At 43.1% G+C, this 22,229-nt stretch overlaps 4 protein-coding genes across 5 annotated transcripts; 2 read left to right on the top strand and 2 right to left on the bottom strand.

Annotated features, from left to right (window-relative positions):
• Nucleotides 1–4,089: 4,089 nt before the first annotated feature.
• Nucleotides 4,090–11,757, top strand: LOC129098591 (testis-expressed protein 2-like). Of its 2 annotated transcripts, none has more exons than XM_054607638.1 (11): nt 4,090–5,364; nt 6,105–6,305; nt 6,707–6,986; nt 7,135–7,322; nt 7,890–8,090; nt 8,821–8,920; nt 9,413–9,545; nt 9,654–9,791; nt 10,546–10,755; nt 10,851–10,971; nt 11,145–11,757. In XM_054607638.1, the coding sequence occupies exons 1-11, from the start codon at nt 4,183–4,185 to the stop codon at nt 11,289–11,291; spliced, it is 2,901 nt and encodes a 966-aa protein (XP_054463613.1). In that variant the 5' UTR covers nt 4,090–4,182; the 3' UTR covers nt 11,292–11,757. The 2 variants fall into 2 exon arrangements, with proteins under 2 accessions (XP_054463613.1, XP_054463614.1); XM_054607639.1 differs by having other exon boundaries at nt 10,851–10,960; nt 11,145–11,225.
• Nucleotides 11,758–11,946: 189 nt separating this feature from the next.
• LOC129098602 (60S ribosomal protein L3-like) lies at nt 11,947–15,893 on the bottom strand. The gene is made up of 10 exons (XM_054607658.1): nt 15,819–15,893; nt 14,969–15,161; nt 14,379–14,547; nt 14,134–14,269; nt 13,349–13,535; nt 13,103–13,263; nt 12,842–12,943; nt 12,414–12,509; nt 12,128–12,247; nt 11,947–12,006 (listed from the first exon to the last, which is right to left on the bottom strand). Exons 1-10 carry the CDS (start codon nt 15,819–15,821, stop codon nt 11,947–11,949), a joined length of 1,227 nt encoding a protein of 408 aa, XP_054463633.1. The 5' UTR covers nt 15,822–15,893.
• Nucleotides 15,894–16,568: 675 nt separating this feature from the next.
• On the top strand, nt 16,569–19,247 carry ndufb10 (NADH:ubiquinone oxidoreductase subunit B10). Its single transcript, XM_054607669.1, has 4 exons — nt 16,569–16,786; nt 16,900–17,038; nt 18,707–18,846; nt 19,099–19,247. The coding sequence occupies exons 1-4, from the start codon at nt 16,642–16,644 to the stop codon at nt 19,185–19,187; spliced, it is 513 nt and encodes a 170-aa protein (XP_054463644.1). The 5' UTR covers nt 16,569–16,641; the 3' UTR covers nt 19,188–19,247.
• A 438-nt stretch (nt 19,248–19,685) lies between these two features.
• rps2 (ribosomal protein S2) lies at nt 19,686–21,978 on the bottom strand. Its single transcript, XM_054607663.1, has 6 exons — nt 21,915–21,978; nt 21,483–21,620; nt 21,278–21,367; nt 20,608–20,715; nt 20,173–20,506; nt 19,686–19,902 (listed from the first exon to the last, which is right to left on the bottom strand). The coding sequence occupies exons 2-6, from the start codon at nt 21,615–21,617 to the stop codon at nt 19,730–19,732; spliced, it is 840 nt and encodes a 279-aa protein (XP_054463638.1). The 5' UTR covers nt 21,618–21,620; nt 21,915–21,978; the 3' UTR covers nt 19,686–19,729.
• Between the last annotated feature and the right edge of the window lie 251 nt (nt 21,979–22,229).

Genomic DNA, 22,229 nt, shown 5'->3' with positions numbered 1-22,229 from the left:
CGATGGCGAAACGGTGGCGACGCCGCTGACGCGTTTATTTATTTTTTAACAAACTGAACTGTGCATTTAGATGAAAAATCTTCGTTTTTCATTTGCAACCAAGATTGCCTGCAATCCGAGTAAAGTTGTAGTGAACGTATATTGTTGCCTGCGGCCGGTGCACGGTGCGCATCCCCGCGCTCTGCAGCATCCATAGACGGAGTGCTGCAGCCTGCACGTGAAGCACATTTCTGCACAAACCTCTGCCACGAGATCATCATACCACGAGAGCAAACATGCCTCACTCAGGTAAGAGCTCCTGTTTTACTGGAAGCAGCATGAGCCCGTTCCTGTAATCAGTGCCTTAGAATATCTGCCTTTAATTTGGAACAGAAGACTACAGTGCAGTTTGTGATGAAGATGGTTTTTGGCATCTCTTGAAAAGTTTAATGGGACAAAAGGGACTCATTTGAATGTCTGAGTGATGGTTTGGCTTAAATTGTCCATTAACACTGACCCCTTTTTTTAGCCCCAGAGATATTGTCTTAATGATTGGCTTAATTAGATGAAGTAAAGCTGTACTAACACTGCCCATGTGATACCCAGACAAACACAGAGTCCTGGGCCAAATGTGTCAGTCTTCAGGGTCATGTGGTAGTTTTAGGAAAGCGTTAAGCCTTGGACAAAGTGTGTTGCCAGGCTGCAAAGACAGTAATATGTACTCCTACAGCACTCCAACTAGGGCTTTCATGTGGTTCCTCACAGGAAGAAAACAAATAGAGTGTCTCTTTAATGTGATCCACTTGTCCTAGTTTGACCAGATGGGAAGGCCACGAGGAGGACAGAGTGGGAGGGATGTGAGTCAATCCCATGCCGACGTCAGGGATCAAAGTGGGATTTTGTGATGTTAATGTCATTTCTTCCTTTACCTAGTAATCCATTTTGCATAACCCACTAATGTCTACTCATTGATAGACTCTTGAACAACCTGATATCACGTTGCAAAAGTCAAACGTCATTTTTTAGTGCTATAAAAAGCAGAATGCATGTTTTAGGACAGGATATGAGGTTAACTAACTTTCCTTTTAATTTGGCCTCTATTACCTGCAGTTATTAAAAAATGCCTGATAGCAATATCGTGTGCACGCTTGTTTTTTAAAAATGTCAGACTCCATTGAACTTCATTAACTTTTCCTACACACTGAATGCACCTCAATCACTTCAGGGCTTCTCTATTTAAATGTTGATTCGATCAATTGGTTTGTTGATTTAAAGAAAATGATTCAGCAACTATTTTGATAAGCCATTTATCATTTTTCAGTCAGTTTTTAAGAAAGAAATGATAAATATTCTTTGATTCCTGCTTTCCAAAACTGAACTTCTTGTGGTTTTGTTATTGTGTTGAATAAAACAAGACGTTTTAAGACATCCCCTTCGGCCCAGGGAAATTATGACGGACATCATCTCGTAATTTTTTGACATCTCATCAACGATTAATCAATTGATAGAGAAAATAATCACCATAATGATAACAGAAATACTCATCAGACCAGATTAAGACTCTCCCCTCTGACCTCAATTAGGGGCATCAAACTGTATTTACATGCCTTTTCCGTCATTAACATTAAACTGCAATGAAGAAATGTTTCTTTACCATTTGAAAAAGCTAAATCTGCTCCCCTTTAATCTCTTAAGGGACAAACCAAAAACTGGGGTTCCAGGCTTTGGTCATTGGATGTTTTTTCTTCATCCACAGTCCTGACTGGAAAGCTGCCAAATACCTGCTGGCTCCGTATTTCACAGAGCAGCAAAGGTTTTCCTCTCCGTGTCAGCACGAACTGATCCAAATTGACTCCGAAGCAGAAATTGATTAGGGTAATGCAGGACTGTCTGGGTCAGCTTCAGCATTGGCAGAGAAGCATTTTTGGCTAATTAGATTTCACAAAGAGCGCATCAGGTTGGTGCTGAAAATTAACATTGCATCTTATAAACAGTGTGCAGAGAAGTAACAGAGATAAGATGGGAGCCAATGAGAAAGTTACATTTGGTGAGCAACATGGTAACAACAGGGCTAGAATCTATAATTGGCGATAATGGCAAATTGCTCAAGTGTCTTACTACTGTTGCATTTTCTCATGCATTTATGTAAAATATTAACTCTAAATGACAAGAGATATACGTTTGTGCCAGCATATCACCTTTGATGTGTGAGGATCTGGCTGTAGTGTTTGCTCTGAACAATAAGATTAAACATGACCTCACTTACTAACACAGGGACACAAAAGTAGAAGGAGAAAATCATCACAAGTCTACATTATAGCTTCTTAGGGACTGATAAGTGCATGAATTTGTCACAGTTTAGGAGAGCAGGGGAAAGGATCAAAATGCAGTCGAGGACAGATGGACTGGTGCGGCTAAATGACTTTAACAATTATTACAAAAGGGCTTACTGGTAGCAGTTAACAAAACTCCAAACAGCAATGATTACAAAATGACAAAGAACATTAAGGAACCAAGGTTATATAAATAGTGACTGACTAACAAGGGAAGTGAGGACAGGAAAGCAGGAGGTGAGGTGTAGGACTGATGAGGGACAGTGGAGACTGATCAGGGCGGACAGGCAATCAAAAAGGCGAGAAAAATTCATATGACACATAAGGAGGAAACAACAGTAGTGAACAGAAATAACTTTCACATTCAAATTTCTTTTTTTTTTATTAAAAGGTAAAGTTACATATTTCCTCATGTGGTTTATTCTGTCTAATGAGGTTAGCTCTTATTGATATTTGTCAGTTTTCTTATGCTGCACTTTTATGTAAGCACAGACACTCATGAAGCTAGTTTTTGACTACATGCACCACATTATGCGTGTGTGTGTGTGTGTGTGTGTGTGTGTGTGTGGCTGACAGGGAATCTGCTAATGTATTTGGAATTGAAAGACACACTGATTGCCCCGTTCATCAGAGTGAATTCATGTACCAAGTGTCTTAATTTCCTGTTGTAAAAACCTCTTTAGTATGGAGGATTACAGTCAATCCGCTCTCTGTCTGGATCATAAGTGTAGCTGTTGACTGTGGTTTTGGCTGTGCAGCCTGCCTGCCATAACACATGCCAGTCATTGTCACATGGACACAAGGGCTTGTTATAGATCCATAAACCCAGATTTCCCAGAGGGAGTGTCTAATTGTAATGCTTTCGAAGGCATAATGGACAGCAGCTTTGGAGTGGTTGAAAAAAGGGAAGCTTGTTTCCCCAGTTATAGTCATGACATGCTGAGGCTTAAGCCTTACTAATAATAACTGTAACTGAGCTCTTACTCAGAGTCGTAACAGATCATTTGTTCTCTGAGTGACGACAATTGGACTCTGTGAGAGAGTCCGGGGTGTAAATATCAGTTAAAAAAAGATATACTTATTCATCTTCAGTGCTGCGTCGGTTTGTTTCCCTCTGCCTCAGATGTGTTCACTTTCATCGAGCAGATGCTGTCACAGATGAAGAAGTTTTCTCCTGTTGTTTTATTTAAATCAAACGTCAGGTAGGTAGCCATGAGCTCAGAGAAGTGATCTTGATATTGCAGAGTTGCTGTTTGAATCCCTGAACCATCTGGAATAATCTTGTCAGGTAATGTAAATAAGAAACAGTCTTCAACGTCTTGCAACACCAGAGAAAATATCATTGTACTGCCTATCTTTCAGTGCTCCTCGGATAAGACAAATGTGTCAATTAGGCACAAACAAGGATGTTGGGTTGGATCACTGCCTCTAATTTGGGATTAGCTCTGACTGTGGGATTAAAGTCTTTGTGCTAATGACTCCTTGTGGACGATTCTAGAAACAAAGCACTCATCAGCCTCTACCTTATCTCAGACACACAAGGTTCTCAAGGAGGAGTTAAAATGACAAACGAGACAGGACGGGGGAGATTAGAGGGAAAGGTTTAGAGAAAATTAGAAAAGAAATGGAGAGGACGGAAATAGGAAGGTTAGAGCAGCAGATGTAAATGTAATGATGTTTCTCAAATAACCACTATATTTTTTCTTCTTTCTCACCACATTTCCAGCATTCAACATGATGAACTATAAGCTACCAGAGGAGGTTGTTACAAGTCTACATGCAGTTAAAGACTCCCAGTGCATGCTCCAAGTCTTCAGGGATTCGGTTTGGTTGACCACATCATCCCAGTAGCTCCTGATTGAGGGCCAGCATGGAAGGGAGCAAGCTCATCTTCAGCATGGACGGCCACGATGAAGGTCCCACCGTGGCCTTTTGCAAAGACAAGCCACTCAAAAATGAGAGCCAGCCTGACCTCAGCCTGGGGATGGATTTGGACCTGAGCCTAGGTCACCGCTCCCAGCCTTCCTTCCTTTCTCACTCCCCCTCATCCCCGGGCTCTTTAGCGGATCTATCAGCGTCATCGGCGGACATGCTTGTCACCACGAACCTGGTCAAATCCTCCTCCTCAGACCTGGAGCCGAGGGAGAGCGGCTCCCTGCGAGGCAAACCTCTGCTCAGCCTGGTCAAGTCCCTTAGCACAGAGATTTCCCGCCGGGTCGAGCCGGAGGTCAATCTCTCTAAGTCAGACTCCAAGCTGCATTTGCATCCCTGGAAACAGCTTACCCATCCCAAAATCCCCGAGGCCAGGCCGGTAGCAGATGGCCTGAACGAGAATGACGACTGGGTATCAATTCCTTCCGCTGAGCCTCGGGGCAGCTCGCTTATTGCTGAGTTTGAGGACACGCGGAGGAAGTTCTCCGAGGCCATGCAGGATCCGCTGAGCATGCTGAGTAAGATCATGGGGGACGAAAGCTCCGGCAGCCCGAAGCAAGGGAGGGCTTCTGGTGCCGGAGACTCACCTTCCTCCCAAGGCAGCTGTGGAAGAGACGGTGGCAGCGAAGATGCGGACCTCAAGTGCCGAAGGAGAGCTGAAGGTGAACACAGAGGTGTGTGTGACACGCCTCTGAGAAGACTCCAAAAGAGCTCCTCAACGAGATCCTCTGTCTCCCCAGAACGCCACAGCGCTGACAGCCATTTAGAAATCTGCACTTATGGAGATGTGATTCAGGTGGTGGAGCTCCAGAATGGATCCAAGGGGACACATCATAGAACTTACACCCAGTCTCGAGTCACAGCGCCAGGCTCATCGCTGCCCCTTCACTGGCTCTTCCCTGTGGGTCTTCTAGCTTATGGTTTCTTTGTGTTGCCCCTGCCCTCCTATGTGACAGGTCTGTCCGTGGGGGTCGCATGTGGCTTTATGTTGGGCCTGGTGGTAGTGTTCATGTTTGCTCCGCGTCGCTCGTCTGCCAGAAGCAACAAGGGTTTGAGCAAATCCAGATCCCTGAACATGGAGCCAATGGATGGAGAGCTCACAGATCCAGAAATCCTAGAGGTAACAAATGAGTTAAACACAACAAAGAGAGGCGTAAACATGACTTGGCAACATTTCATCCGCCTGCTTTTATCCAAACGTCCCTGTTTCTTTTGATCGTGTTTCACATGTTAGTGTAGCACAGAGCAAGAAGCCTCTTTCTGTTTTCCTGTTGCAGATTTGGCTACATGCAAATTAAGTTCAAGCTTTAGTTTTTGAGGGATCAAAACAACGAGCAACAGCAGCCTTGTGAGCTTTAATGATAGTGCTGTCAGTGGTGCTTAATGGATTAGTTTTGAGGTAATTACTTTATAGAAAACTGTCCTCAGGCACAGCAGGTTCTGCATCTCAAGAGCACGTTATTTTGATAATAGCTTTCTCAAAGCACTTCTTGACAGCTCTGCTGAGAGAGTGTGGCTGGCTGCCTCGATAAATGCAGAGTAAGCAGGTTCATATGAGGTAAATATTATAAGGATAGAGGAGTTTGTAGCAGCAGCTTATTTCAAAGACTCGTCCACAGTGTTAAATGAGACAGATGTCTCATGTTTCCTCTCCTGCTGAGCTGTACTGTCGCACACTACACCACTCACTGTGAATTTAATTCGCCTGAGTAGTTTTTGCTAACTTTACATATTTTGTATATATATATAAAAACACATTCAGTCAGTTAAACTAATATAGCCAGCTCTTAATATCAATTCTGAAAGGAAAAGGAGATTTGTGACTGTGTTGGAGTAAACACCCTTATCATTTTCTTCCAGGGCTGGATGAATGAGACACACAGCTACGACCCTGAGACCTTCCACCCCTCCATCACACACTCCGTCTACGTCACCCTGGAGGGCAGCAAGCTGCGCCTGGCGTACCCACGTGCCAACATCCCCCGGTGGGCAGCGTTTGACGAGACGTCCCACGAGGCCGTGTTTTTGCGTTCACGCACTTACCATCTGGCTAACTGTAAGGTCAGTGCGTCATATATACAATATTCTAATTTCTGGGTCCTCATGTTCGTCAACGGGGAGTAAAAGAGGAGGTGACCTCTCGCCTGAACTCTTATCTCTCTGCACCCACATTGTCATCTAACACGGAGGTGAAAGACCAGTAGGATTACGACCGAAGTGATGATGCCCTGAATAAACTTGACCCGGCTGCTGTCCCAGTAGCATATTGAAGCAGTCTAGCTGCAAATAGGGTGATAGAATAATGCCAACACACAAATCTAATCAATGTGGGGAGCACTTTGGCAACGACTAACTGTCAACACATTTTCTGGCTGCCAGCATCTCTTGTAGAAAGGAAATATTGATGAGAAGAAAATAAAAATTTTCCTTTATCATTTTTTTCTGTTACTTTCTTATCCCAGGTGTCTCTTTTGCCGCCCGGTTTGGCTCGCAAGAGGATCTGGAACAAGAAGTACCCGGTCTGCCTCACTCTGGCCGAGGGGGAGGTAGGGGAGGAGAGCGTGGTCGAAGGGAAGGAGGAGGAGGAAAGGGCAGAGAGACTCACGGTCCCGGACCACCAGCTTCCTGTCACCTTGTACCTGTTTGGCCGCACAGGAAGAGAGAAGGAGGAGTGGTTCCAGCACTTCCTGTCGGCCTCCCGGGCCGGAGCCCAGAGCAGCGTGAGCAAGGAGGAGAATGCAGGTTGGATGGTGTTTTAATTTATACAATCGTCGTTGTATCAAGCTCAAGACAGATTGATGCTCATGCAGAATTTCACTGTTTCTATGAGTCCTTGCGTTTTATTCACCAGCTCCTTCTGCTCACTCTTCTTTTTCTCTTTGTCACTCAGAAACACCATGTGCTGGAGACGCTGCTAGAGAAGGCACAGAGGAGCTGCACGATTTGCCGGGAGCTCTGAAAACAAGAACGCTATTGGAGTACAGCACCTACATGACTCAACTGATTGGCACCCAGAGCTGCAATCCCACCCCCAGCCCCTGCAATAGTGACAAGGGAAGCCCCACAGCCCACAAGAAGGTCAATGAGCAACATGTGTTGTGTGTTTTTTAAGATGTAGTATCAGCTATAGCGTCACAGTGTTGGATGTTTTGATTTGATGTAATCTCTCCGTAGGTTTCATTAATAGCGTGAGCAGATATGAGAACTTTGTCTCTGCTCTGCTGACCCTCTACTTGTCACGCTAATACTCTACATACCTCCCATTGATCAGAGCAGGTCAATATCGGCTAGTATTCCTCTGATCTGCTCTGCACTTACACCAGCCTAGAATGCTGGCTCAGCCAAACCAATCCCTGCTGAGTAGACCAAATGTCCATGTGCAGAAATATCAGGTGTCACCTGGCTGGAAGGATATTAATAGAAACTGAGTGCAGAGCTGCTAATCCTGGTTTGGGTTGTTCAGGATTGGCATCCCACGTAGAGACAGTCTGTGCTGGTGTTTAGAGGAGGACAAGAGTCGGCATAAATGGGCCTTGAGGATGGATTTGCATAGAAATGGCAATAATTTGTATCTAGCGTCTCGGCCCCATCAGGTCAAATACCCTCTGAAAAATGCATGTGCAAACATAAATGCTTTCACTGCAGACTCACAATGAAGAGCATGGAGCTGGAGGTCAAGCAGGAGATGAGCCCAGTGCAGGTTCAGTGTCAGAGGGACACTCTGCAGAGGGCGGACCCACCTGGGTGAACTCCCTGGTGGGACGGATCTTCTGGGACTTCCTGCGGGAGAAGTACTGGACCGATCAGGTGGCGCACAAGATCCAGAAGAAACTCAGCAAGATCAAGGTGAGAGTGGATGAGGGGGGTGATTTGTTTTTTCAAGGTTGGTCGGAAGTCCTTGGTTGAGAAAATAATTGGTATAACTGATGCTCTTGGTTTTATATACACTTTCATCTTCATATTCACACCATCAGCAGCAGCATCATCAGTGTCATGCTGACTAATGACGTGGCCACAGTAAGTGCCCTACAGAGCTCTACAAACTGGGTCACTCCATGATACAACCTGAGCAATAACGCTGGTTTGTGCAGGAGGTCAAAAGACGTGACATTAGGCACATCAACGCTGCAGCTCTCTTTCCTCAGTGTGTGTGTGTGTGTGTGTGTGTGTGTGTGTGTGTGTGTGTGTGTGTGTGTGTGTGTGTGTGTGTGTGTGTGTGTGTGTGTGTGTGTGTGTGTTTTTGAGTGTCTGCTGATAATGCACTCCCTCTGGTTGCACCGGCAGGAGGTGGGAGTGAGTAGTGGAGCAGTGATGGCACTGCAGCATCTCATTTCTCATTCCCTGCTCTCCTCTTTGACACACACCATCCTTTTTACTATCCTGCTCCTCTCTCTTTCACACACACACATACACACACACACACACACACACACACACACACTGTGCAGCTTTTCCCACTGCTCGCTAATTAGTTTGAAGTAATTAGCTTCCTTTCTGGAGCCTCTCTATTTGTTTTACTCAGATTTCATACTCATGCATGTTTACTAGCTAAAGGTGTTGTTTGTCTCATTACTAGTTGCCATACTTCATGAATGAGCTGACGCTGGCAGATCTGGACATGGGCACTTGTCTACCTCAAGTCCTCAGCACCTCGGCACCAACACTGGACCGCAGAGGTACAGTTGTGTGTACTTACACTCATATATATTGCATGTTGGATTGGATAAGTACTCATTTATACACGCTGCTGCTTTTTTGATTGTTATCCATGTTAGAGGTGTTGCTCAAAGCATCGCACTTTGTATGTGTATGAGGAGTAAACTAATAAAGTTAACCAAACCGTCTCTACCTTGATTTCTTTTCTCAGACACGAACCAGCGGGTCAAATCAGGCCATAACCTCATTTGTTTTATTTCAGAGTTTATCGCACCAACCCTTAAAGCTTTCCATTGTCTCGCCTGCATAAGAGATTAGCAATCTTGTTGGCATTGACTGATCTTAAGTGACAATAAAACACAAGAGCTTTCCTCTTTTGGTCTAATGTCCCGTCTACAACAACACTGTGCCGGGCCAGATCTAGAAGCGATGCTTGTTAAGAGATCTAATCTTACCTGCTACCTATTAGCTGCTTTTATTTTATTTTATGTCTCCCTCCATTTATCTACAAGGCCTGTGGCTGGAGCTGGAGGTGGTGTACACAGGCTGCCTTCAGATGACCCTGGAGACTAAGATGAACCTGTGTAAACTGGGTAAAGATGGAGACGACGAAGCTCACAGCGTTCAAGAGACCCAGCAAGTTGGGTGAGTCCCGTCTCCGTTTCATATTCCTCAATAGATGAAGCTTGGGGAGGAATGAGTCCTCTGAGCTCAGTGGTTTGCATTAAGAGGTAACACTGGTGTGTTTTTCAGCTCTAAGCCCAGGATGTGTGTCCTGGCTGATAGTGACGAAGAGTCATCCAGCGCAGGCTCGTCTGATGAAGAGGAAGCCCCTTCCTTTGAGCCGCAGGCGTCTCTAGGAGAGAAGAGCACAGTGGTAGCAGCTGAAGGGTAAATTACCACACAGATCAAGTATACCATTGATTATCGTTCACACACCACACCACTGTTAGCATGCTGCACTTGTTGTTGCATCCTATTTAGATATGTGCAGGTGTTTAAATGGTAAAAAAAAAGGTCTGCTTTTTTGTCAAACACAGGTGTAACCAATAATGATTTTATTTAATATTTTATTGGTGATTCAATGTGACAAAATTAAAGAGTGACATATTTATGTAGAAGATAGATGTAATGCAGAATAAAATAATGCAGTTACGACGATGTGTGTGAACTGATTATGTTGCTAATTGCTGACATTTTGACTTTGAAAAAGCACAGGTGGACTTAATTACCTTAACGATGCAGCCCTGCAATTATAGCAATGCAGTGCTGCATCGTTAAGGTAATTAAGTCCACCTGTGCTTCTCCTGCTGTGATAACTTACTCTCAGTGTTAAGTGTCAATTATGTGTGAATGTGTTTATGTGTGTGTCATTTTTCAGGCCTTCAAAGGCAGGAATGACAACAACAAATTTGAAAATACTGACTTACACACTTCATATTTGGTTATATTGTAGATTTCAGAAACTCTTCAGTTCTAACAAACACTTGAGTGTTGACATAAATAGTCATTTACAAGCCATGAAATTGTTGCAAAAAAGGTGTTTTCCATATGATGTGAAAACACCTGATGTGGCAACACTGACTTCAATGTCCCAATCCCAGTCATTTTCAAATGTGTGCCCTTGTCCTTATCCTTCATCCAGGCACACTGGTGGCAGCACAAGTAGGAAGATCTTGAGATTTGTGGACAAGATAGCAAAGTCTAAGTACTTCCAGAAAGCCACCGAGAACGAGTACATCAGGAAGAAGATAGCTGAGGTGTCCAACATGCCTCTGATGCTCAGCGTCGAGGTCCTGGAGCTCTCTGGCACTCTGGCCATCAACATCCCACCTCCCCCTACTGACAGGATATGGTACTAAGTTTACAAAGTCATTTCATGCCTTTAATTCAAAAAGTTTCTTTCTTTCTCACACACTCGTCTTTTTTTCTATCGTTCTGTCCTCTCAGGTACAGTTTCCGGGTGCCTCCCAGGTTAGACCTTCATGTGCGCCCCACGCTCGGGGAGAGGGAGGTGACCTTCACTCATGTCACTGAGTGGATCGAGAGAAAACTGCAGTGTGAGTTCCAGGTCAGTCCATCAGGAAATCTGTCGATGTGCAGAAAAGGATAAAAATTCAAACATACTTTGTGACGGTATAGGAGTATGAAAAGTACCGTTTTCCATATAATTTAAAACAAAAGTAGGTATAAATATTGAATTAATTATTAAATATGGTTTGGTTCTTCTTTGCCACTCAACAGAAAGTGCTAGTGATGCCTAATATGGATGATCTGTATCTTCCGCTGATGACATCCGGCCTGGAAAACCCACCTGCGTCCCACCAATTCTCAAACCATTCCTCGTCCCAACAGTCCTCCATGGAGTCCCAGGAGTACATGTCGGAGTAGAGCCCCTTTGATGACCAAAATGAGATTATGTTGATGTTAAAAAAAAGCCACTGTGCAGCTATTGCCATGACTCTGTAGCGGATTCTGAGGCTGCTGCAGCTGGGTACCGGCTTGGCGTTTATCTGGAGCATGTTGGTTGTAACCAGTTCAGGATACTGTAAATGCAGCGCAGCAGGACAGCGACCTCCGGACTGTGAGAATGGTGCTAAAGTGCCCCCTTCTGTGAAGATGATTGAACTGTACACCAGTTAGAGCACTTTTTTTTAATTTGATGCCAACACCGATATAAGATGTAAATACTGGATGCACGTGAAAACAAGGTGCTGTTGATGACCACTGTTAAAGAATGCTGGAAAAACGATCCACTCAACCATTTTCTAATCCACCGATTCTGTTAGGGGTTGGAAATACATGGAGATGATAATGATGTTTGAGCTTTCATGATGCATGTTGTTTCTGAACATTCCTAATGCTCATGGATTATCAGCGAATAAAAATCTGTTAAATCATTGTTGAATTTAAATCAGTAGTTAATACAGTTAAAACACAAATACACCTCAATTTTTTGGGTGAATTTATATGACAAAACCACACAGTGTATTTGAATTTTTTCTGTTTCTGTGTTTTATTACTGAATGAGAATTGACAATTTCTTTCAGGCCTCCTCGGTCAGAGGCTCCCGCTGTGTTTTCAGGGCTTCCTGCTTCAGAGGCCCCTGCAGGTAAATCAGAGATCAGTGTTAAAAAAGTGCAGAAGGAGTCAGCTGTGATTATGTTACGCTTCAGAATATTTCTGATAATCGGATTTGTTTGTGCATAAAGGTTTTCTCCACTAACCATAAATGCCCTCTTCTCCTGGGCAGTCTGGAAGCGACCATGACCGAATTTTGAAGTGGTGTCAATGAACTTGAGCTCGATGGTCTCCAAGGACTTGCGAGACGTGTGCACGAGCAAAGACTAGGGGGGAAAGGACACAAAGATGTACACACACAGTACATGTCCTGAAATTATGCACTAGGAGCCGTGTGTTTAACTATGAGAGTAAATTAGATGCTACAACTGTCTAGTTATACTGCAAGCTGTTTGTGAGATCTAAAAGTAGCCTTTCCCGAACACACCGTACCTTTCTGAGGGTGAGGATGCGTTTCTTGGTCCCCACCACGCAGCCCTTCACCATGACAAAGTCATTGTTCACTTCACCATAGTGGGGGAAGCCTCCCTACAGGGTGGTGTAGGAATAAAGAAGAGAATGAAGAGTGAATGAGTGTGTGTTCAGGAAGAAATTTGCTATCATTTTCTATGAAGCCCTTACAATAATATGGTATGCACTAAATTAAAGCACCGTGTTCTCCATAACACCTTTCATGCAAAATTGGTAGAACTTATAAAATATTATCATACTCATAACACCAGCAGTAATACATCATGATGCTTTATAATGGCCTGTGCAGAGCTGCTGTGTGATGTGCAGTCATTGTTATTATATTATAGATACAGGATCTTAGAAAGCCCTTTTTTAGTGCATATGATAGTCTTGGGAAATGAGAGTACCATGGGTGTGATGGTCTTCTGGCTGGTGTCGTAGTTAGTGGAGGCATTGTTACGGATCACCTTTCCATCCTGGATGTGCACTCCCTTACCAATACGGTAGATCTGAGGACACATGAGGAAATGAGGAGCTCAAGCATGACCACATATGGTAAACCTATATATACTTATAATAATGTTGCTTATGATTATCCAACGAAAAGCTTATTTATAAAGGAACAGATGAAGATGAAGTCTTATGGGTGAAATTATCTATGAGCTAACCTTCTTGTTGACCTCAGTCCGGTGGTGATAGCCCTTCTGACCTGCACGAGCTATAGTGTACGACACACGGGCCGGATGCCAGGCTCCAATACAGGCCACCTTCCTCAGACCCTTGTGAGTCTTCCTGGGAAGCTTCTTTGTGTCCCAGCGGCTTGTCACACCTATCAGCACAAAGAATAAGTACATTATAACTTAGTTTATTTATATAACAAGCCCAGGCAAAAATAGATAAAGAATGTTGCCAACCTTTAAAGCCACGACCCTTAGTGACTCCAATGATGTCAACCATCTCATCCTGGTAGAAGACGGCAGAGATGGGCACGGCCTGCTCCAGGTGCTCCTTAGCCCAGTCCACCTTGTCCGCGATGCTTCCCCCGTTTAGCTGCACCTCCATGATGTGGGCCTTTTTCTGCTTAATGGCCAGCAATCGCATCTGGAAATGGAGAAGCACGTAACTGCAACTGAAGGAGTCCTAAAATCTAAGAAAAGCTTTTCTAATTAGAAAGTTTTTCTATAATTAGATTTATTACTTAACACAGGAACATGTTCAGGGCCGTTAACACAGCCCTGATATTCAAGGGCATATTTTGATCTTATTCTCACTTCTGTATTGTTGAAACCTGCACAGACAAAGATCCCAGCAGCACAGTTAGGAGTTGAGATCTTGGCTGATCTTCATTTTGTTTGCTGCCAACATAAAGGTTTTCATTTGGCAAAGCCTGGGTGAGCAGCCAGGTTCTGCCCTGAGATTTATTTTTAAACTGCTATTTGAAACGACACCCTCCAGTGCTCCCCTCGGTCAGAGTGTCGTAGTCAGAGTTGGCTCTTAGCAGGAGGGGGGATTTGGGAGCTTTTCTTGTCATTGCATGTTGTGCGGTGGATAACTCTGACACCGCTGCCATTTTGCATGGGTGGATTCAATAGGTCAATAGCATCAAATCATTAAACAGAGTCTAACTGACATGGGATATGAACGTGTGTCTCTAAAACTGGATTGTGCTTTGAATTTAGTTGTAAACTGGCTGGCCTACCTGGGAGTGAACAATAACCCTGATAGCTGTACAGTATTTCTTCATCCGATCGAAATCCTTGTCCAGCTGTTTCTTTCCTGTCTCATCCTGCCATTTCTTACTGTACTTGGTGAAGGCCTTCTTTTTGCTCTTGAACCTGAAATACAAAAAAAAAGCCCAGTAAAGAAAGAAAAAACAACAACGGTGTCAGCAAAGCAACAACTCCTCAATGCACAATTACAAAGGAACAATGTGTAATCACACACCAGTTTTTATAAAATCTGCGCTTGCACTCGTCACTGAGATGCTCAGCAAAGATGGTTTTGAGGGCTCGTAAGCCACGGATCGTCTGAATGTATCCCACTACCCCCACCACAATGACTGGAGGAGTGTCAATGATGGTTACCGCCTCCACTTGCTCCCGCTTTGATTGCTCTGTGGAAGAAACATGGAATATGTTCATCTGCTGAGACATTTTAACTGTCAGTATTCAGAGAAGCTCAATCGAGCATAGCATTTTAACAGTGGAATCATGTGGCATGTCATGCTCACTGAACAATATACAGCACAGAAAGACAACAATATGCAAAAAAAAAGAGATGGTGATTGAATATTTTTGACCTAGCAGAAATGACAGAACCGTCTTTAAGTCATAGAGTACTTAACGTCCTGTAACAATGTCATACTGTTATAATGTTTCACGCTTCGAGAAGATAAACTGTAAACTTAAATATGTACAGAACACTGTAGGGTACCATGCAACACCTGATCTTATCAGCCCAACAGCGAACATCACTAGAGATATCACTTTTTCCTCAATTCTGCCATGCATCCTTGTTGTAGTAATTCTACATACTGAGGCCAGTGCGGTGCACATCCCTCAGCATGTGGGTCATGCCGGCCTTGTATCCCAGGAAGGCAGTGAGATGGACAGGTTGGCTGGGATCATCTTTTGGCCATGTGCGCACCCTGCCCCTCTGCTTGTTGCTACGTTTGTGGGGCAGGAACCCCATGTGTCCATGGCGGGGTGCGTGGAATTTACGATGAGACTGTAAAGGTATAAGCCACACAGAGTCATTCCTTAATAATGTGAAACACCATTGAAATGTTACCCAAATATACTGCAATGTTTTTTTTAATAATAACACAAGAACTACAGTAGCAGATTAAGAAGAGACACATTTATGCTTGCCTGTAATCAGTGCAGTAAGAAGTAATCCTCTGCTCTGTTTTTTGTCCTAATTTCCCCCAAATTTTCAGATATTAAAATGTTCTGGTATTAAGGGGCGTCCAAACATTACAATAAAATGAAACAGGACTTCAACAGAATACACTGTAATAGAGTCAAGTCCATTCATCTTAATGTGTTTGTCTTCATGTCCAGGCCAATGTTTTTTTACCTTCTATATTGGTTTCTATGTCACATTGAATGTGATCCATAGCTCCAGCACAAGCCGAATAATAAACAAAACTCAAACGATGCGATGCCACATAAAAAGAAAGTCTCCATTTCAGTATTCCACGTGGTCTCCTCAAAGGCAGCCATTACAAGATTAATTTTCAATATGCCACATCTTCTTTCATAAACCCAGATGGCCAAACAAAGTGATAAACCACACACACATGCACACATGTAGACAACAACATTGCAAATCAATGTATCCTTTATAGGAAAAAAATTGCCAAAAAGTACGAGGAGCACTGACCATGTCTGCTCACTGTCCTGTCGAGGAATAGAAAGAGAGAGGGGCCAGTGCTGATGTTAGGATCATACATAAGACGACACTGAGTGTAAGGACTCTAATTTGGTGGTTGGCCCAGTTGAGGAGCCGTATTCGCTTTCAAACAAGGCAATCTCTGCCAAGTTCTGACATGAGAAGATAGGAGGAGGGAAGAGGGTAATCTCTAAGGTCTGGGGTGGTGAGGAGGCCCAGTGGACAGGAACTACATGCCCATTAAAGGAGAGAGAAAAGAAGAAGAAAGTTTGCATTGTCAAGAGGCCAATGTCCACCTGGTCTGCTTTAGGACAGATACAGTAATAAAAAAAGCAATAAATCCGACAGCAAATAGTTGTTGAGACTTCTAAACGTAGCTGTCCCATGTGGCTGAACCATTAAACTCTTTCTCTCCTCTGTGTGTCAATATCATGACATTTAAAGTTCCAGAAATGCTCTGGCCTCTGTGCACTATCGGATTGCATTGACTGCACTTTAGAAGGTTGATAGGCAGTCATGCACCACCACCTGCTGCAATTTCATGGTAAAACAGCTCCACCTGTGACCTTTGCCCTATGACCTTCATGCCTTAGAAATGCTTTAAATTAAATCTCTAAGTTCGTTGTTTGGTATGATATTTGTAACGAATCATATTTATTTCGTTTAATCAGAATTAAAAAAATCTAGATAACATTGCGGGTTTCACATTTTTTGACCTCTAGTTCGCCATTACTCCTATATCTTCTGCGCATGCGCAACCTCGACAGGAGCTTCGCCTAGGTCGTATTGTAGGGTTTCTTAAATCCTGGTCAAAATGCCAGACTATGATAAAGGAGCATACCCGGAGCCTCCCCGGCAGACCCCGGCTGTGGACAAACAGACAGCCCTGCCAAACCCGGCCCTGATTCTGTCCAAGCTCTTCTATTACTCCGTGGACCTTCCTGTCACCACATTTAGAGGTAACCGAAGCTAACAGAGCTAGCTGGTGCTAACAGGGCTAGCACAACAACACAGTACTGAAATGTAACTATGCTTATGTTTGTGTAATCATGTTTTTTGCTCTCTTATCTAGATGCTGTTGACAGTATTCGGTCTAAAAACAAGCCAGTGTACTACCACCAGAAGTTCAGGCGTGTTGCAGACCTGACTGAGTGCCAGCATGGAGACTATGTCTGCTACTATGAGGCTGAGATGCAGTGGAGGAGAGACTAGTGAGTGAAGGGTCAAATGAGATTTATTCATCCATGATGGACCTGTGTGAAACCAGCTCCTAGTTAATTAAGACGGGCTTGATTACCTTAACTGTACAAAGATACAAAGGCACTTGTCTTTGAGGGTCAACACACACAACTACAGCACAAATATACATTTAAGATAAGATCAAATAAGATAATCCTTTATTAGTCCAGCAGCGGGGAAATGTACAGGATAACAGCAGCATAGAGGATAGTGCAAACAAGAGACATAGTAAAAAAACAAGATCAAAAATAAGTATTAGAAATAAGCAAATGAGCAATATAAAACAGTAAAGAATCCACAGTAACTGAAATATAATCTATACAGACAGAAACTGTTATATCTATTGTATTGCACAGTGTATTAGTGTCATGTGGTCGACTGGGAGCAGAGCTGGTTGTGCAGCCTGACAGCAGCAGGAAGGAATGACCTGCGATACCTCTCCTTCACACACCGGGGGTGAAGGAGCTGCACAGAGCTGCCAGGGTGTCCCGCATGGGGTGGGAGGTGTTGTCCATCAGGGATGATAGCTTGGCCATCATCCTCCTATTTAGATAATGACAGCTTTACCTGATTTTGAGGCTTTGCTTTGTGGAAGAACATTGTTTGAAATCTAGCCTCATGTCTTTACACACAGCCAACCTAGGAAAGAATAATATTTCAGATTGGGAGTAGTTCGTTTCTGGAGCTTTTTATAAAATATAATAAAGCTGTCGTTTGTTGTCCGAGGTGTGCACTGTACCTGAAGGCAACATGGTACATACAGTGCTAATGGTGTAGATGGAACTCAATGTTATCTTTATTTTATACTTTATAATATATAAACTTAACTGCACATATGAGGTCAGATCAGTCTAAATATTAATGAATGCACACAGAAGAATTCACAAATGTATTTTTATATAAATGACTCTCCTCAAAAATATTGTTCACTGCACACAAAAAGTTATAATTTAGATATAAAAAAACAAGATCCACAAATATATTCACACACTAAAACCAGTTTCAACAGTTTGTATATACAGTACTAATCAAAAGTTTGGACACACCTTCTCATTCAATGGTTTTTCTTTATTTTTATTTTTTTCTCCATTGTAGATTAATATTGAAGACATCCAAACTATGAAGGAACACATATGGAATTATGTGGTAAACAAACAAATGCTCAACAAACCAGAATGTTTTATATTTTAGATTCTTCAAAGTAGTTGAATGAGAAGGTGTGTCCAAACTTTTGACTGCTACTGTAAATGTAACATCCAAATATTTTTGTGAATCCTACCGTGTGCATTCATAATATTCAGACTGATCTGACTCCATATGCACAGAGGTGTCACCTAAAGCCCATCCATCACATTTGGGATGAACTGGATGCAAATCTTAGCATCTTGTGGACACCTTTTGCATTAAAGTGGAGGCTGTTATAGAAGCCTATTGATGCCCATGGCTTTGAAATGAGATGTTGAACATTCACAAACACTATAGGTGTAATGTTTGGCCACGCAGTCGCACATTTTTTAATAGTTATTTCAATCTGAAACAATGGTGGGCTTAAAAAAAATTGTCTGATTTCAAGGACTCGATAGTGAATTCATTCACATGTAACAGCAAAAGTGTCACACTGTGTTGTCTTCACCCAACAGTAAAGTGGACCAGGAGATAGTGAAGGTGGTCCAGGAGCGTATGAGGGCCTGCCATCAGAGAGAAGGAGTCAGCTACCAGCAGAACTGTGCCAATGAAATGCAGCAGTTCACCGAGGTGACCCACGACTTCCAGTCACGCTGTAAGTATTTTGCAGTTTGGACATGTGTTGGAGAAAGAAAATGTGGAAGCATTCATGAAACCCAAATGTGTCATGTCAAACTGCTGACTAAATACAACTGTGTGGCTAATGCTAACATAGTTTAAGGGATGACTACCCATAATGTGCTTTATTGTACATAAATATATTGATCACCTTTGGTATTTCTTATATATGTCTTTTGTGTCACTTTGCTTGGCTACCACATGTTTTAAATTCCTATCCTTTTTCCAGATGGAGACCTGGGAGCGTACGGCAGCGGGAGGAAATGTCTAATGAAACAAAAAGAACGTATGATGGCTGCTCAGGCCCAGAGTGCTTAAGAACAGTTCCCTACTATCTGTCCTGTGTAATAATTGTATAATAAACTATGATCAATCGTTTCCAAGTGTCTCTCCATCATTCATAAAATGCTGCACAGCCAGCCATCTGTTGGTTTGTGCATGATTATTAAAGTTACTGAGAAGTTTGTAGGAACTTTCTACTTTCAGTGACCATGGGGATGATGGCTTTCAATAACACTTTTATAAAATTGATCTCTCCCTTTCATTTCTATGTTAGCCCAAAGTGGACAAGTCAGGCTCGTGTTAGATAATTTACTTTTATGTCCATATGATTTGACTTGTTAGGAATTTCATTTGCTGAATTATCGCTGTATGATTATACCATTGGCAATTTTATTCCATGACATACTGCAATAATAAAAAATTAAAAAATATCATACACAAACCCACCCCTACCTGGCATAGCCCCTGGTAAAAAGTACTCTCACCCCTGTTCTGTCATGAGTTCAGCACAAGTAAAACAAAACATACGTTGCATTTTGTTTCAGAACGTTTATTCAACGATTCTCTGTACAAAAACTTTAGGCGGTAGCGGCCTGGGCAGCCTGTTCCCTCTGCACAGACACCCTGGTGTGAGTCTTGGCCAGATGGTCAGTGAACTCCTGGTAGGGAGACTTTGTGAAGATGGTCTCCTTCCACAGGTCAGGGGTCAGGTAGCTGTAAGTCTTGGAGATGGCGTCAAAGGTGGCCTTGGCTGTTGAGGAAATTAAAACAAACAATGAGGATATGCTCAAGATGGAGCTCAATGCATTATAGAGCTGCAGTATTTTTGGTAAAAATGTTGAGCACTGAAAAGGGGAACAGAGGAGAGCACCAAAACAGTCTCCCTGCCGTGCATTGCAATACTCGTTTCTTTCTCTCCTGATAACGACAACTACACCACTGTAGAGGTGAAGCTGGGCAGAGCGAGGAGAAAATCTGCGACAAACAGATTTAAGACATGTAACCATCTGAAGACTCTTACCGAAGTTGCCGAGGGTGGCGGTGCAGCCCCTGGCAGAGGTGTAGCAATCGTCGATACCGGCCATCATGAGCAGCTTCTTGGGCACGGGAGCGGACACGATGCCAGTACCACGGGGTGCAGGGATGAGACGCACCAGGACAGAGCCACAGCGGCCAGTCACCTTGCAGGGCACGGTGTGGGGCTTGCCGATCTTGTTACCCCAATAACCTCTCCTGACGGGGACAATGGACAGCTTGGCCAGGATGATGGCACCGCGGATGGCTGTAGCCACCTCTTTGGAGCACTTCACCCCCAGACCCACATGACCGTTGTAGTCGCCAATGGCAACAAAGGCCTGTAAACAAAAGCCAACAAATGTCACACCTGGGCCAGAAACACTATGGGATGATAATCATTAAAATAAAACCTTTGAATCACATAATCAATGACACTCACCTTGAACCTGGTGCGCTGACCAGCCCTGGTCTGCTTCTGGACGGGCATGATCTTGAGCACCTCGTCCTTCAGACCAGAACCCAGGAAGAAGTCGATGATCTCAGACTCCTGCAGGAAAAATTAAAAAAAAGAAAACAGAATTAATGTTGCATCATGATGCCACTTTATTTTAATAAACCTGCATGACATGTAAAATATATATTAAAATTATAATTGCATGTAATAATCATACTCAAATCACAGAGCTAAGAATAACATATTCTAAAAGAAATCCCTAACATGTTTGAAAAAGGTAGTTTCAGTTCTATTCGTGAACTCCATAGTTCCAAGTAATTTTGTTCATTTGTTCAATTTTCCACCAATATCGTAGAATTTGTACATTAGAAAGTCATCACAAGATCATATTTTGTGCTTAAGTTGGAATGAAAAGTTTTAAGTTTTTGGAAAATACATTTAAAACAGCTTTGAAATAGAACGGCCCTGGGTTTTCACAAACCCCTAATACCGATCATTCAGAGAAAACTGTTTCTGACTCTAATGTGATGATGGCACACATGTGGGCTAACATCCTGGTTGAGACCATAATGCACTTCTTTCCATTTAATATCAAGAACATCTCTATCTAAGAGTTATCAGTCTGTCTCTACATTCATGTTCACACACTGCTCACCTTGATGGGCAGAGAGTAAAGGTAGATCTCCTCCAGGGACTTGATCTTCAGGTCCTTCACCAGGCGGCCCAGCTTGGTGACTGGAATCCACTATCAATCAGACAAGAGCATCTCAGTAAACCAGTTCTTTATATTCTTAATTATGAGGATAATATTTCACAATATAGTCATTAAAAAAAAAAACATTAGTGAGCGTTCAACTTACCTCCTTGTCCTCGGACTTGCCGCCCCGGGCTCCGCGGCCCCTTCCACGGCCTCTCCCGCGTCCACGGCCCCGGCCGCGACCACCTCCTCCAAAACCTCCGCGGAAACCTCCTCTCTCACCGGCGTTGTCCGCCATTTGCTGCAGAAACAAAATACAGTTATTATAATATTCCCTGCGTTTAAGATAGCAAACATCTGACTAGCCATGTAGCTCAGACAAAACGAGCATCGTCGCCATGTTCAACGCTGAGATCGTTCGTTCAATATTTGAGAATATCTCAAACTCTGTCATGTTATCCTCGTAAATACGAGCAGGGTTCAGATAAAACATATTCAAATGTGATTTTGTAGATTTTAAGAATGTGTTTAGCGGTAGGATGTGTGAGATAAAGCACGATTTTGGTCGGGAGGGATTTCGCGGCATTAGACTTACGTGATCGTTAAAACAGGAAGAAGGCCGACGCGAAGTCCCGCCGGGTTTTATCTCAAAGGAGATATCGCGATATTACCTCTTTCAGAAAACATGCTTACTACTGCCCCTAGCGGCAGTTTATTCAGAACGGACCTATGCTATAATGAGAATTAACGACTTTATTTTATATCTTTCGTTCGTTGAAGCAAAACCACACAAAATAAATAAATCCTGAGATACATTTTAAATGAAAAAAATAAAATAAATAAAACAATCCGCCATTATCAGAGATGTTTCCTTACAGTAAAAAGCTCTGAAACAGAAAAACGTACAGTT

This window comes from Anoplopoma fimbria, chromosome 11 (assembly GCF_027596085.1).
Source record: "Anoplopoma fimbria isolate UVic2021 breed Golden Eagle Sablefish chromosome 11, Afim_UVic_2022, whole genome shotgun sequence".
Taxonomy (NCBI): Eukaryota; Metazoa; Chordata; class Actinopteri; order Perciformes; family Anoplopomatidae; genus Anoplopoma; species Anoplopoma fimbria.
Note: the sequence above shows the minus strand (reverse complement) of the source record. Positions and strands in the feature narration are given on the sequence as shown.

What these genes read in the sequence shown, in the direction of transcription:
- LOC129098591 (XM_054607638.1), top strand. Translation starts at nt 4,183, where the DNA reads ATGGAAGGGAGCAAGCTCATCTTCAGCATGGACGGCCACGATGAAGGT. An exon ending in GCCCCACAGCCCACAAGAAG is followed by an intron (nt 7,323 to 7,889) that starts GTCAATGAGCAA and finishes CTTTCACTGCAG; the next exon opens with ACTCACAATGAAGAGCATGG. An exon ending in ACCAACACTGGACCGCAGAG is followed by an intron (nt 8,921 to 9,412) that starts GTACAGTTGTGT and finishes TTTATCTACAAG; the next exon opens with GCCTGTGGCTGGAGCTGGAG.
- LOC129098602 (XM_054607658.1), bottom strand. An exon ending in TAAGGGTCGTGGCTTTAAAG is followed by an intron (nt 13,264 to 13,348) that starts GTTGGCAACATT and finishes TTGTGCTGATAG; the next exon opens with GTGTGACAAGCCGCTGGGAC. An exon ending in GCATCCTCACCCTCAGAAAG is followed by an intron (nt 12,248 to 12,413) that starts GTACGGTGTGTT and finishes TTTCCCCCCTAG; the next exon opens with TCTTTGCTCGTGCACACGTC.
- ndufb10 (XM_054607669.1), top strand. Translation starts at nt 16,642, where the DNA reads ATGCCAGACTATGATAAAGGAGCATACCCGGAGCCTCCCCGGCAGACC. An exon ending in TCCTGTCACCACATTTAGAG is followed by an intron (nt 16,787 to 16,899) that starts GTAACCGAAGCT and finishes TCTCTTATCTAG; the next exon opens with ATGCTGTTGACAGTATTCGG. An exon ending in CCACGACTTCCAGTCACGCT is followed by an intron (nt 18,847 to 19,098) that starts GTAAGTATTTTG and finishes TCCTTTTTCCAG; the next exon opens with ATGGAGACCTGGGAGCGTAC.
- rps2 (XM_054607663.1), bottom strand. Translation starts at nt 21,617, where the DNA reads ATGGCGGACAACGCCGGTGAGAGAGGAGGTTTCCGCGGAGGTTTTGGA. An exon ending in GTCAGCGCACCAGGTTCAAG is followed by an intron (nt 20,507 to 20,607) that starts GTGAGTGTCATT and finishes TTTTGTTTACAG; the next exon opens with GCCTTTGTTGCCATTGGCGA. An exon ending in CGCCACCCTCGGCAACTTCG is followed by an intron (nt 19,903 to 20,172) that starts GTAAGAGTCTTC and finishes TTTCCTCAACAG; the next exon opens with CCAAGGCCACCTTTGACGCC.